This window comes from Arachis ipaensis, chromosome B6, assembly GCF_059453495.1.
Source record: "Arachis ipaensis isolate K30076 ecotype BB chromosome B6, ASM5945349v1, whole genome shotgun sequence".
Classification (NCBI taxonomy): Eukaryota; Viridiplantae; Streptophyta; class Magnoliopsida; order Fabales; family Fabaceae; genus Arachis; species Arachis ipaensis.
Genome location: NC_142441.1, coordinates 134225505 through 134240192, shown reverse-complemented (window position 1 = coordinate 134240192; position 14688 = coordinate 134225505). Strand labels below are relative to the sequence as shown.

General features: G+C 35.8%; 4 protein-coding genes across 4 annotated transcripts; 1 reads left to right on the top strand and 3 right to left on the bottom strand.

The window, feature by feature from the left end:
- Positions 1-1340: 1340 nt before the first annotated feature.
- LOC107647392 (uncharacterized) lies at positions 1341-1745 on the bottom strand. Its single transcript, XM_016351469.1, has one exon. It carries the CDS (start codon positions 1743-1745, stop codon positions 1341-1343), a length of 405 nt encoding a protein of 134 aa, XP_016206955.1.
- A 5558-nt stretch (positions 1746-7303) lies between these two features.
- On the top strand, positions 7304-8384 carry LOC107647391 (uncharacterized). The gene is made up of 4 exons (XM_016351468.3): positions 7304-7609; positions 7694-7780; positions 8108-8239; positions 8328-8384. The coding sequence occupies exons 1-4, from the start codon at positions 7304-7306 to the stop codon at positions 8382-8384; spliced, it is 582 nt and encodes a 193-aa protein (XP_016206954.2).
- Positions 8385-9729: 1345 nt separating this feature from the next.
- Positions 9730-11228, bottom strand: LOC107647389 (protein FAR1-RELATED SEQUENCE 5-like). The gene is made up of 3 exons (XM_016351467.1): positions 10928-11228; positions 10384-10823; positions 9730-9810 (listed from the first exon to the last, which is right to left on the bottom strand). The coding sequence occupies exons 1-3, from the start codon at positions 11226-11228 to the stop codon at positions 9730-9732; spliced, it is 822 nt and encodes a 273-aa protein (XP_016206953.1).
- A 2439-nt stretch (positions 11229-13667) lies between these two features.
- LOC148562817 (uncharacterized) lies at positions 13668-14048 on the bottom strand. Its single transcript, XM_088491009.1, has one exon. It carries the CDS (start codon positions 14046-14048, stop codon positions 13668-13670), a length of 381 nt encoding a protein of 126 aa, XP_088347135.1.
- Positions 14049-14688: the final 640 nt, after the last annotated feature.

Sequence of the window (14688 nt, the reverse complement as noted above, 5' to 3'; positions counted from 1 at the left end):
ATTTTTATTTTACCATCATCACTAAAAGTCATTAATCCTCCATCATACTTGTTGAGTTTGATAAAGAATGTTGACTTTCCCGTCATGTGCCTATGGCATCTACTATCCAATTACCACATGTCTTTTTTTTTTCTTGGATGCTAGGAAATATGCACATATTTTCAAGTGACCTTAGGCATCTAAATCAATTTGGATCCTTTAAAGTTAATTAATCTTGGTTGTCCAAGAGTATTGAAATCACAAACAATTTTGTATGTTTTGTTTCCTACTATTCTTTTGACAATAAAGCATTGAGAAGAAGAATGACCATGTTTATTGCAGGTTGAATAATGATTTCTGTTTGCATGATTTTGAAATTGATTAAAGGTTTATATTTTTTTAGTTTCTGGGATATATGCAACATTTTTCATAAACCAATTTTTAGCAGCAGCACCATCTTTAGCAACATAGCCCAGACCAGAATTTTTTGACAAAAGTTTGGTCCTTAACGATGATGTATTTTTATCAAAATATGGTTTTTCAAAATTTGCATCAACTTTAGAGAAGTACTCCAGACCAGATTTCTCAAATAAAGGTCTTTGATTAGCAAGTAATTTGTCCAAGTTGCTAAAACTTTGTCCAAATTGAGCTAAATCATTGTTTAGACCTTTAATCACTTCAAGAAATCTTTCATTTTCTGCAATGAGATCTGGTGAGGAATTAACCGAGTGTTTTCCTTTAAATTTTTCAATTTCAGATTTTAAAAATCTGTTTTCTTCAACAAGTTCAATGGCACTTTCGATTTCCTTCACTTTTTCTTTCAAGAAATTATTTTCAGCTTTCAAAACTTCATTTTCATATTTGTATCTATTGTATTTATTCATCAGCTTCCCAGAATGCTCAGTGAAATCATTAATAATAACATGTAACTCTTCAATGGACAAGTCAAAGTAGTTTACCTCATCTAGTTGACCGTGACCAACCATAAGACAGACTTGTGCTTCTAATTTAGACTCTTCCTCATCATCAGAATCATTCTCTAGATCATCACACGAGGCCATAAGCACTTTCTTCTTTTCTTTCTTCATCCTGTCCTCTTTCTTGAGTTTAGGATAGTCAAACTTGTAGTGATCAGCCTCCTTGCAGTGATGGCAGATGACTTTGCTCAGATCCCTCTTTTGCACATTTGAACTCAAGCATTTACTCTTGCCTTTGTTCTTCATTAATTTTCTCAATCTCCTAGCAAAAAATAAAATTTCATCATCTGAAAAACTATCATAGAAATCATCCTCCAATGATTCAACTTTAGATTTTAGGGCCACTCCTTTTCCTTTTGTGTCTTGGCTGGTGTGTGTGATTTTTTATGCAAGACGTTTCCTTCTCAACTCATCATATGATAATGGACTCAGATTGTTTCTCTTGGCTACCATGGTTGCTTTTATTTCCCACTCTTTTGTAAGACTTCTAAGAACTTTTTTCACAAGTGTTTGTTCAATGTGGGTCATTTTCATAACATCTAAGCTGTTTATAATGATTGAGAATTTCTCAAACATCTCATCAATGATTTCTCCATCCTTCATGAAAAATATCTCATATTCTTTTTGCAGCATATCTATCATTGTTTCTTTGACTTGTTTGGTACATTCGTGAGTGACTTGGAGTTTCTCCCAAATCTCTTTTACCGTCTTGCATCTAGATACCTTCCAATATTCATCGACGCTGATAGCACAGTGCATCATGTTGATGGCTTTGGCATTTAACTCCATGTTCTTCTTGTCTTCTTCGCTCTATTCGACTTCTTCTTTTGGAGTCACCACTCCTTCGGCATTGGTCTTGGTTGGAACTTGAGGATCATTTAGAATGATCTTTCAAATATTGTAGTCAATAGATTACACAAAGATCCTCATTCTTTCTTTCCAATAGGTGTAGTTCTTGCCATTGAAAAAGATGGTCTATTGGTGGACTGACCCTTTGTAAGCATGTAAGCAGTAGTGCTTGCATCCATGTTGTTTGCCATTGGACCTTTTCTCCAAGCTGTGAAGCTTGATCCTTGAGACCAAGCTCTGATACTAATTGAAGGTTTTTGATGACCTAGAGAATGCGGGTTAAATCTATGGCCTTCTTTTAAACTTGATTTATTAATCCTCAAACCAGAAAATAAAACTTAGCTTCTGTTCTGACTGTGAGATTGATTATCCAGGAGACAATTTTATTTTGTCTCTTAACAAACAAAATCAGAAACAGATCAGAGAGGAGAAGAAGACACAATTAAGTATCCTAGTTCAACTACCAAGTGCTATATAGCCTATATTCAGCTCCACCACAACAAAGGTGAAATTTTTACTATCTTTTCAAATATTACATACACCAATTTTCAAGAATTCAAGCTAATCCTATCAGGGACAATCCACTCAATTCGATCTATGATTATTTTTTTGAAGGACAAGGTGATCTCTGTAAAACAAAAAGAGGACATTTCAACCGCTAACAAAATTATTTTGGGACAATATGACCTCTCTATTAAAAAAATCTTTCAAATAGTAATTGAAATTAGTTTGTGGAGGTTTAAAATGCCCCATCAATTAGAAATAAAATCCTACAATACTATTTTCATTACTATTTAACAGTTTTTTTAATAGAAAAATTGCATTGTTCCAAAATAATTTGTTAGAGGCTGAAATATCTCTTTTTTTAACAGAAATTGTCTTGTCCTTCTAAAAAATAGACAGAAATCAGATTGGATATTTACTCGTAATAGAAACATTCGCGAACCAAACTATATTATTTTAATTGATAAACTAGGCACTTAAAAATTAAGATTCTGGTTTCCATAAAATAATCCTTAATACAATGTAAGACATTATATTTGTGTCTCAATCACAAAACTTAGTAAAAATTTTAGAAGGTTTATTATTTTTCAAGAGTCACGAGTACTTTTTTTCAAACGCTACATCTGCGGTTAACTCTATTCTAATTTTAGTTTTTCTGTAGATGGCGGAGACAATGTTCAACTGTGTATAGGTTTATTTAGTAGTCAATATAAGGTTCAAATTTTCAAATGTTATACTAGCACCACACTGGCTCTGTCAATTACAAGTTAGTTCTAAGCTTGACTATTATGGATACTTAGTTAATGTCGTGCACATACATATGCAGTTAAAGTTGTGTTTGTTTGTTTAGACTTGAATACTAATATATAGATACGATAGTATTTGTTTGTTGTTTATTTGTTGAAATATAGATTTTTCATAGACACAGTGACATATAAGAGTACATGAAATACGTGTCTTCAATGTTTCTCCAATAACTTAAGACACTGAGACATAACCTTTAAGATACAAATTTTTCTATTTTTCTATTTTTTTCCTTTATTTCTAATTTTATCTCTTATTCTTTACCCTCCTCACTGTTTTCCTTTCTCCTTTCCCTGAAGTATACACCTTTTTTCATTTCCTTTCTCCCACTCTTCCCTCATCCTACCACTATCTCTCTCCTTCGCATGTTGCTGCTGCCATCACAATCATTGTCGCTCTGTTTCTTTACACTATCGTTGCCACTGTCATCTCCTCCTTCACACATCATTGCAACCATTGTTGCCCTCCTTCTTCACGTCGCTGCAACTGTGGTTTATCTCCTTCACACATTACCGATGCGCTCTGCCCCTAACTCGCACCTCTCTCTTCTAGTTTTGCCTCAGTCTCTCCTCCACGTCCCTGCCTCTCTTTCACCATGTGGTCATCTATTTTTCTTGGACTCCACTTCCCTTTCTTGTTGTCTTCTACTTTTCAATTCTCTATTTTTTTATAAGAATAGTTTTTTATTCCTTTTTTATATATTATTTATTTGAATTTTGATTAATCTTGTTGTTAGAGTAATCTTGTATTAGTTTGTTGGTGTTAAATTGAATTTGTGATTAGATTAAAAATTGTTAATGGTGATAATTTGATTGGCATAATGATGGTAATGAAAAAGTGGTGGTTGTGAATTGTAAAAAGAATAATAGTGTCAGTTTATTAGAATTGTAATTTGAACGTAGTATCATATATTTAAAATATTAAATAAATCTAAAATTTATGTCTTATTATGGGCCCGTTTTGGAAGCTTCAAAAGTAACTTTTTGGAGCTTTTGACTTATGAAAAGTAGTAGTATTAATGTCTGGTATAATTTTCAAAACCAACTTGCAGCTTTCTAAGAAGCTATTTAGGAGCTTATAGAGAAGCTTAAAAAAATGACTTCTCTCATAATACTACTACTTTTTATCACATTTCTATAAAATAAGCATTTTTAGAACTAAAAATTCTAACACAAAATAACTTATTTATAAGCTACTTTTAATATAACCATTTATTGTTTAAACTATTTTTTTTAAAAGGAGCTTAATTAAGCTGTTTACCCAAACTGGACCTATATCTATGTCATTTCAGTCATGCTACACATCCATGTAATTTTGTATCCAAGTCCATCCAAGCTGGCCCAACACAAAAAAAACCCAACACCATTAAATGAGTGTGTATAACATGTGCCCCAAATCATCCAAAATGTTAACATTCATTCGTGCTTCATTATGAAAAAATGTTCCTTCTTCTTCAACATGCACGAAACCGCTACTTCTCTTCGAATCTCTCTCAAAATCACTCAAACTTCACTCACGTTCTCTGTGAAAACCGCTACTGGAGAAGAATCGCGAGAAGATTTCGTAAGGAAGAAGCAAAAATGAACGAAAATAGCAACAGAGACTGCGAAAGGTATGAGAAAAACAACTGTTCATTTAAAATCAAGCAATCTCGCATTTTTCCTAGTTGTGTTTTACATTTACTGGATTGAGTTGCTTCGTTTAGTAGATCGACGTATTCTGATTCCATTTTTACAGCGTAACTAGGGCTTGGAATGAAATGTGTTCTTATTTTCATTCAGTTTAGTGGAGCTGCTAATTTTGATTCACTTGATTGTTAGTCTGTTCAGTTGACTTCTTTTGCATGGAAAAATACTATTCTTGATTATTGAGTGTTTATAACGATTTATTCAATACATGAATGGTGTTTTGTTCAGTGGGCTTGGTGATTTTCATTCACTTGATAGTTAGTGTGTTCAGTTCAGTCCTTTTGCATGCATAAATATCTTTCTTGATGATTGAATGTCTATTACATTTTATTCACCATATGAATGGCATTCGGTTCAGTGGAGTTGACCATTTTCATTCACTTCATTGTTAGTATGTTTAGTTGGCTCCTTTTGCATTCAGAAATGCTTTTGTTGCTGACTGAATGTTTATCATTCACAACATGAATGCTGTTTTGTTCAGTGGGCTTGGTGATTTTCATTCACTTGATAGTTCGTGTGTTTAGTTTAGTCTTTTTGCATGCATAAATGTCTTTCTTGATGATTGAATGTTTATCACATTTTATTCACAACATGCATGGTGTTTTGTTCAGTGGGTTTGATGATTTTCATTCACTTTATTGTTAGTGTGTTCAGTTCAGTCCTTTTGCATTCATAAGTGTCTTTCTTGATGATTGAATGTCTTTTACGTTTTATTCAGCACATGAATGCGTTCGGTTCAGTAGGGTTGGCCATTTTTATTCACTTGTTGTTAGTGTGTTCAGTTCAGTCCTTTTGTATGCATAAGTGTCTTTCTTGATGATTGAATGTCTTTTACATTTTATTCAACACATCAATGGCGTTCGGTTTAGTGGGGTTGGCCATTTTTATTCACTTGATTGTTAGTGTGTTCAGTTGGGTCCTTTTGCATGCAAAAATGATTTTTTTTTTGCTGATTGAATGTTTATCACTTTTTATTCAAAACATGAATTGTGTTTAGTTCAGTGGGGTTGCTAATTTTGATTCACTTGATTGTTAGTGTGTTCAGCTAGCTTCTTTTGCATGACGAAATGCTTTTCTAGCTGTTTCATTATTTATCATGTTTTATTCAGTCCATCAAGGGAGTTCGGTTCAGTGGGCTGGGACATTTTCATTCACTTGATTAAGATATGCATGCTTGTGCTTTTAGATTTAGGTAATAATTTTTGTTTAATTAATCACACAGAAATCGTGTTTAAATGTTAGTAGCACTACACCTAATTCTGACCTACAAACCATTGAGGTTGGAGAAGAAACTCATTCTCAACCTTTAGAAATGTGAGTTTTTCAATACGCAAATTTCGGTTTCTCAAAATCTATTCTAATTATTCAACATTAACTTCTTCCTTGTTTACATTCCTCAGAGCTCCTATTGCGGTGTCTCTTTCGAGTTCTCTTAAGGAAGAGTTACTAAAAGATTACTATATCTATGTCCTTTCTGATAATGAGTAAGTTGCACATATAATTCTTTTTATTAATTTTAATGGTATAGGATAATAATTTTGGGTCATTATTGAATTATTTTCTATTTAATGCATCAGCCCTTTGGATACACAACAGCAGCCCTGTGAAGAAGCACCGGCATAGAAATCGAAACAAGAAGCACCTGTTGATGTGTAAGTTTTACTGCTTGTACAAATCTTAAAAATTTTGGTTCACTACATGGTTTAATTGTGGTTTAGTTGAATCCAAAAATGAATCCAATGTGTTCTTATTTTTGGACTCTCTTCTGCTTCTTACAGCTGCCCTCCGGAACCTGAAAAGTAGGCTGCGGAGGAATCTTCCCCGAGGAAGATAGAGCCAAAACCTTCGTTGAATGTGTAAGTTTTAATTAATATCATTTTTAATAATCTTATGTATTATGTATTACTTTTTCATTTTTCCTTTAAGTTGTAATTAGAATTCTTTTTATTAGTTTTAATGGTACATGATAATAATTCTGGATCGTTATTTAACTCTTTTCTGTTTAATACAGTAGCCCTCCCGAAGAGTAATAGCAACCGTGCCAAGAAGCTCCGGTGGCACGGCAATTGGAAGAAGAAGCATAACCTAATTTGTAAGTTTTCTACTTGTCCAAATCTGGATAATTTTGGTTCACTACATTGTTTAATTTTGGTTCACTACATTCTTTAATCCAGAAATCAATTACTCTCTTCTGTTTGTTACAGCTGCCCTCCGGAACCCAAAAACCAGGCCGGCGAGGGATCGTTCCCGAGGAAGACAGAGCCAGAATCTCCTTCGAATGCGTAAGTTTTAATTAATATCAATTTTGTTAAATTCCATCTTATATGGTACTGCTTTTTCCTTATTGCTTGAAACTTTCCTCTATCGTCTTGCAGTGCTACTTGTCCTCGGCAATGGGAAGATGATGTGCCTTCCTTCAGCTTTAGGATAAGTCCCCCAGCATCTCAACCAACGCCCCCGTCTCAAGTCACAGTGACTCAACCAAGTCGGCCCTTTCAGCCGATGGTGTCAAAGCTTGAAGTCCTGGCAGACGTGGTGATAGATGCTGGGGTGACAGCAGCATTGAAGTTTGTTGAAGCAACAAGTGCCGAGCCGAGCTTCACCGCTGCCGAAGTTTACAAAACTCCAGAGAAAGAAATCACAGAGGAGTTGAAGGAGAAGTGTTATCATTTGATGACACTTGTGAAAGAAACCAAAGATAATACCGATGAATATGACCCCTTATTCATCTTGAACCATCAAGCAAATTTTGAGGGCCTTAGACATGATTTCATGTCTCTAATGCCCAGACAACATGTGGAAAGCATGGTAAATTCTTTGTCTATTACGTTAACATTAATGATTTTTCTAAAGACTCTAATACTGCATATCTCGTAAATTTTCTTCCTATAGGTGGTCAATACACATTTCATGATTCTCAACGACATAAAATGTTCCCGGTTTGAGAAAGATATATACTGCGTGCCGATGGATATTGTGGTAAGCCAAATTTTTTATTCCCTACTGATTGAATGTGTATCATGTTTTATTCAGCACATGAATTGCGTTTGGTTCAGTGGTGTTCTTCGTCATTTTCGTTCAATTGATTGTTTGTGTCTTAAGTTATGTCCTTTTGCATGTAGAAATGTTTTTCTTGATGATTGAATGTGTATCACATTTTATTCAGAACATGAATTGCGTTCGGTTCAGTACAATTTGTCATTTTCGTTCACTTGATTGTTAGTGTCTTCAGTTATGTCCTTTTATTCAACACATGAATGGTGTTTTACTGGTTCTTTTGTGATTTAACTGAGGTTTGTTTTGCAGATGTTTATGTTGGGAAACCATGGCGGGGATTACATTGATCCGAAGACCAAGAAGGCCTACCGCTTTGATGTCGATCGATATGCACACCAACGCCAGTTTCTTAACAAAAGAAAACTCACATCGGATCCATTTGTAAGTCGTGATTTCTAAACCTTCTTTGATAATTCTCTTATTTGCTATCGTTTGGACTGAGATATTCTATCATTTTTCCAAACTTCAGCTATTTGTACCAATTTGCAATGGAGGGCACTGGTGGTTGTGGATTGTCAATGTCTAAAAAAAGGCATTCTATGTGCTTGACCCTGTGAACAAGAACAAAAATGAAATACCTGATTTAAGAATTAAACTGAACAAATTTGTTGTAAGTTATTTAAATATTTCCCTTGTTGATTCAATGTTTATGATGTTTTATTCAAGTCTTGATTGGTGTTCGGTTCAGTAAAGTTGTTGATTTTGATTCACCTAATTTTAAGTCACTATTTTTATCACTTTCAAGGATTACGGTGGGGCGAAACCCTTAATGGAGGACGGAGATGGAGAAGAAATCGAGTATATTAGGCTGAATGGTCAACGTACAAGGTATAAATATTTCTCATCTATAGTGTTATTTTTAATGTGTTTTATTTTGTATACTATTAATCGTATTTTACTTAAATTCTTGCTTAGCTATGATTGTGGCATATACGTCATGAAATGGCTTGAAACAATACTCGAAAGATCAAAAGCGGGAAGATGTATCAATATAAAGCTTGGAAACAAGTAAGTAGTTTCTAAATTAATAAAATAAAATTCTTTCATTTCTTATTGAGTTGGCTTCATTTCTTATGTAACTAATTTCTTTCAGTTGAAATGTAAGAAGAGATTAATGCTTTCAGGCTTGAATATGGTCCAAATATTCTATTCCACAAACTGAACAAAATGAGAGACTAAGTGATTCGGGCATGTGAAGCAATAAGACTCTCGAAGTCATATGCTGCCCTCTCTAGTCCTTTTTGTAAATTCACATCTGGGATTTATATAATAGTAAATAGGATATACTTTGTTTAACTGGTTGTAATTAACACTATTTTGTTTAAAAAAGCAAACACTGCTTTTTTCAATGTATATATCTGGATATTAATGTAAATCTTAATGTATATATCTAATATTAATGTAATGTATATATCTAATGTTAATATTTATATCTGATTCAAGATGTATATATCTGTTGGAACTGTCTTGCTACTGTTTTGTTCCAGAATCACAGTGAATGGAATCAGGGTGTTTATCAAACATTAGGAGCCCTAAATAAACAAATGAACCGAAATTAATACACACAGTGAACCGAAAAGTGCATATATCAATATAGTAGAGAGATAATTGGAAAAAATTGTATATATCAGTATTCAGTTCCAGCAACACATGAACTCTCTGACATAGCACAATAAATCGACTATTCAATAAACAAAAAAATGACTATTGAATAAAGAATTTCACAAAAGCTAATATCAAAAACAAAAAAGTGACTCTGTAATAAAGACTAACAACAGTCAGAAATCAACCCTCCTATAACTTCAGTGAACCGAAATTTGCTCATAAATGAAAAGAAATTTATGTTAATAAAAACTAAAACTCGTAAAATCCTATCTGGTATAATTCATATCCGGTGCATTGTAAAAGCTGGAACTTGATTGAATCGTTGGTCCGCCGTCTAAAAGATTCAACTGCAAAAAGAGAAAATAAATCGTATATTAGCAAAATGCACAAATGAATATTTACCTAATCGAAAGCAAACCAATTTTACCTCGCTTGGAGCTGGCTTTTTATTTTTCTTCGTGGCATTTTAGATTTTTTTATAGGTTTGATCCAAGTCTGTTCTTGGGCTAGCCTCTTGTTCTAACACGTGGCGGGCTTTGAAGATTGTTCACGTCGCTCAATGTCACTTCTTCGTGGGATCACAAAGTTTTTTCTTTGCTTCTCTCTTGATATTCTTGCATCTCGGCCATGACATTGTCAAACGCCCGGTGTAGAATTCCGGTCAACTCCTCGGACTCGGATGCAAATTCGCATATATTGTACGACCGAAACACTAAATCGTCGAATCTCTTGCTTCTCGGCTCCATTAGAGGCTCGTCTTGGCTACTCTTGATATGTGTGTACCTCCTCTTTATGTTCTTCCTCCAACGCTCCAATATGTATTTTGGTGCCATGTTATCCACTCGCTCGAAGCTTAGGACACTCAGGGAATGGCGGCACAGTATGCCCCTTGACTCGAACAGCAGGCACTGGCACTATACCTCTCGTGATACTACGTCATAGGTGACGAAAAACTTGTTGAATTTGGAGTTGGAAACCTGCTCTACAACTTCGTATGTTGTGAAACCTAAGGTGGAATGCATTGATCTTGTAATGCAGTTCACCTTTCCTCTGAATTGTCCTTGAACTTCTCTGAACTTCTTGTGGATATACACATGCTGAAATTGCACCTCTATTGCTGATTTTGTTGCACATGGTATCACGGTGTGAAAATCTGCAGCGTCAAATTCTCTCTCTCTTTGCTCTCTGCTTGCTAGGCAATTGTCGTATTGCTTCACAAATTGACTCTGGGAGCTGTTGCGTGTGATGAACTTGTCAAAAAATGCGTGCATGCTCTCGCTCCTTTGTGTGTTTCTCATCCTGGCCCAGAAGTGATGATCCAGGTAAACTGGAATCCATATATGCCGATCCTCGTACAGCTCTGCAGAATGAAAGGAACCAATAAGTTGTGTTAAACCGAAATCCGTGCATGATTTGACACAATGATAACGGCATAAAAATAATTTGAATTAAAACCTAGGTTACCTAAGAGCCACTTGTTGCCTCCGAGGTCGTACCCTGTAAGGAAATCGTTCCAGTTTCTGTCAAATGCGTCTTTTGTGTACGAGTTCCAAACGACGTGGCTCATCTCTTGTTCGATTTCTTCGTGTCGCTTGTAACTGTTTAGTTTGTTTGGCATCTTCTTCATGATGTGCCAGATGCACCAACGGTGATTGTTGTTGGAATGCACATCTCGATGGTCCTTTACATCGATGCACATTGCTTGGTGAGAATGCCTTTTGGTGCCTTGGCTCCCATGCAACAGAGCCAACACTCGAATAGCCATTTGAATGATTGGATGTCCTCATTTTTCATCAGTGCGCATCCGAAAAGTTTCGATTGACCGTGGTGATTCACGCCCACAAAAGAACCAATAACCATATTGTACCTGCATAAATGGACACTCTTACAATGTGATGAACCGAAATTTGTGGATCTGGTGAACGTAAAGGCTGAATTTGGGTGAACCGAATATCTGTTTGTGTTGTACGTGGTATCGAATGAAACGACATCTCCGAAATACTCTTATGCCGCCCTGCTTCTTGTGTCGGCCCAGAATGCATGTTTGATGGAGTGATCACCTTCGAGGTTGAGCTTGAAATAGAAATTTTGGTTCTTCTCTTTCATTCTTAATAGGTACTTCCCGAATTCTTTGGTGTCGTGTTGTTCGGACACATTCCGTAATTCCTGTGTGATGTAATTTCTCACGTCTTTTTCTATAAAACTTAGTTCCCGGTGACTGCCGACTGCTGCTACGAATAATTGGTAAGTTTTGCTCGGTCTGATTCCAGCTTCCTCGTTGGTTTTGATGGTGCGACACACAAACATGCTTAGCTCCCTGTATTGTTTGAGCATCTCTGCTCATCTAGACAGCAGGGGTGTGAGTGATTCAGAATGACTTTGGAAATTGTCCAGAGACCGACGTCCTTCAATATGTGCACGTATATCCTGACTGGACAGTTTATGCCGGCTGAGGGATTTATCTTCAGCGTAGGAGATATCTTGGATTTTCACATCCCCTCTCTACTGCATATGATTAGTTGATTCTTAATCTCTTCTTCGTCCCGAGTCGTGTTCCTTATTTTGGTAGAAAAACCAGCAAGTTTGGAATAATGTTTGTAGAACTTTCCGGCTTCTTCTAGTGTCTTGAAAATCATCCCCACCTTTTGGGACGAATTGTTCATCCATAACACACCTGGTCTGTAGAATGAACCGAACATGTTATTATGGTGAAACAATAGTATAGAACTAGATGAATGAAATATTATCCATTATATAAATTCAAATTCAAACATCTTTCTGCATAATGAACCGAACACGTCATTATGGTGAAGCAGTTGTATAGTACTGAGTGAATGGAACATTATCTATTATATAAAATCAAATTTACACAACTTTCTGCAGAGTGAACCGAACACGTACTTATGATGAAACAATTGTATAGTACTGAGTGAACGAAACATAATACATTATATAATATCGAATTCAAACATCTTTCTACAGAATGAACCGAACACGTACTCATGGTGAAACAATTGTATAGTACTGAATGAACGAAACATAATCCATTATATAAAATCAAATTCAAACATCTTTCTGCATAATGAACCGAACACGTACTCATGGTGAAACAATTGTATAGTACTGAATGAACGAAACATAATCCATTATATAAAATCAAATTCAAAACACCTTTGTCTACAATTTAGAGATTATCAATTCAATTCAATTCAATTCAATTCAGAACACCTGCGTCAATTCAATTCAATTCAATTCAAATTAGCAATTGCATTTCGTTAAATTCGATTCAAAATTAAATAATCCAAACCTCATCTAGTTGATTCGTTTCAGAAGAATAATCCAATTTGCTCTTATTCAACTGATTTAAAGTTGAATCATTCATTGTTTCGATTCAGAAGTACAGATAGAAGAAGAAAATGAAGAAGAATAGGAAGAAGATAAATGCAACGTAAGCAAATCGAAAGAAGAAAATGAAAAGATGAGCGCGACCAGAGGAGAACGACGAAGCTTATTACGTCAAAGGCAATGCAAATTAATAAGGAAGAACGTGACAAACAAATGAAGGGGGGAGGCGCGTCTGGACAAAATTACTTGGATAACTTGAAATACATTTTTTACATGAATGTAGAGCATTATTGATGTCATTTTATGTCTTTATGTCTTTATCTTATTTATTACCATTTATCACCCACTAACAAAACGGAGTCTTAGTTATACTTCCTCGTTTGCAATCAAATTAAAGTTTTATACTTCCTCATTTGCAATCAAATTAAAGTTGTATATAGATTAGAGTCTAGTATCTTGTTAGTAGTTCTAGAATTCAGTTCTCTCTTTCTCTTGTAATAGCAACAACCTCACTCTCCCTTCTCAAGGTTCAGTGTAACTGAATTTTAGTTCTCTAATACACATCGAATTTCAAGCTCTTTCTATGACAGATTGCTACATCTTTAACATATACAAAACTTATTTATGGCGCACTTACCTGCTATCGATGCATGGCGAACAACACATCTTGAATATAACATTTTTTTTTTCCAAAGAACTTAGATACTTTATTCCTTTCAGCAAAAAAAGGAAATAACTGTCCAAATGTGACTTAGTAAAGACAAAAGAAGAGAGAGACAGTAGCCTCTCTAAGGCTCATTACACATAGAGCATTAACGTAAAATTGCAATACAGAGAGATAAGATAAAAGAAGACCCACTCAGATTTGGGGTTCGTTGGCAGCTGTTGAGACCCAGCTAATCATCCTTCTCGCGAGGCCATCCACTTCTTGGGGAGTCTTGGCACCCTGTCCGAAGACGTGGTCATTGCGAGACCGCCAAATACACCAGCAGTAAATCCCTAATGAGGCTAGGTCTTGCTCTTCAGTTGGGTTAAGAATTAAGTGCTTCTTCTTCGCCTCCCAACACTTGAAGAACAGATTTTCCTCTTCACCAGCAGTAATTCCATGGTAAGGGCTTCTGTTCCATACTTCTTTAGCTTTCTCACAAGAGAATAGGCAATGTATGATGGTTTCCGTGGCTGCGTGGCACCGTGGGCAGGTAGCCAAATTTGAGGGGATCCTTTGGTGAAGCAGTTCCATAGTGGGAAGCCTTTCATGCTGAGCACGCCAGAGGAAAAGGAGGATCTTTGGTGGAGCTTTAGTCTTCCAGAGGTCACGCCAAATCCCTTGTCTTTGCTGGAGGTGTGGATGCAACTCAGTTGGTTCGTGGTTGAATGTAAAGGCTATTCTGTAACCAGACGATACTTCATATCTACCTGATTTGTGAAACAACCAAGTAAGCTTATCCCTCTGTTCCCCAATTTTACTGCTAAAATTTGCTGGGTGATGGCTGGTGGAAAAATTGAGGAAATAAGCTGTTGATTCCACTCGTTGTTTTCGTGCATCAGGTGGCTGACCCGTGAGACTGGTTGATTTGTGGCAAGGGAGTTTAACCTGATGGGAGGGGTAAATTGTTGCTGAGGCGGAATCCATGGATCAGAGAAGATGTTCACCTCAGAAGCAGGACCTATTTGCCAGATTAAGCCTTTCTCGGTGACTTTTCGCCCTTCCAGGATGCTTCGCCAGCCCCAGGACGGTAAGTTCCCTACCTCCGCTCTCATAATATCTGTATATCGAAAATACTTGCCTTTTAGGATTCTAGCCAATATTGAATTAGGCTGTGTTGCTATTCTCCAGCATTGTTTGCCTAGAAGTGCCAGGTTTTGTGCCTTTAGATTCT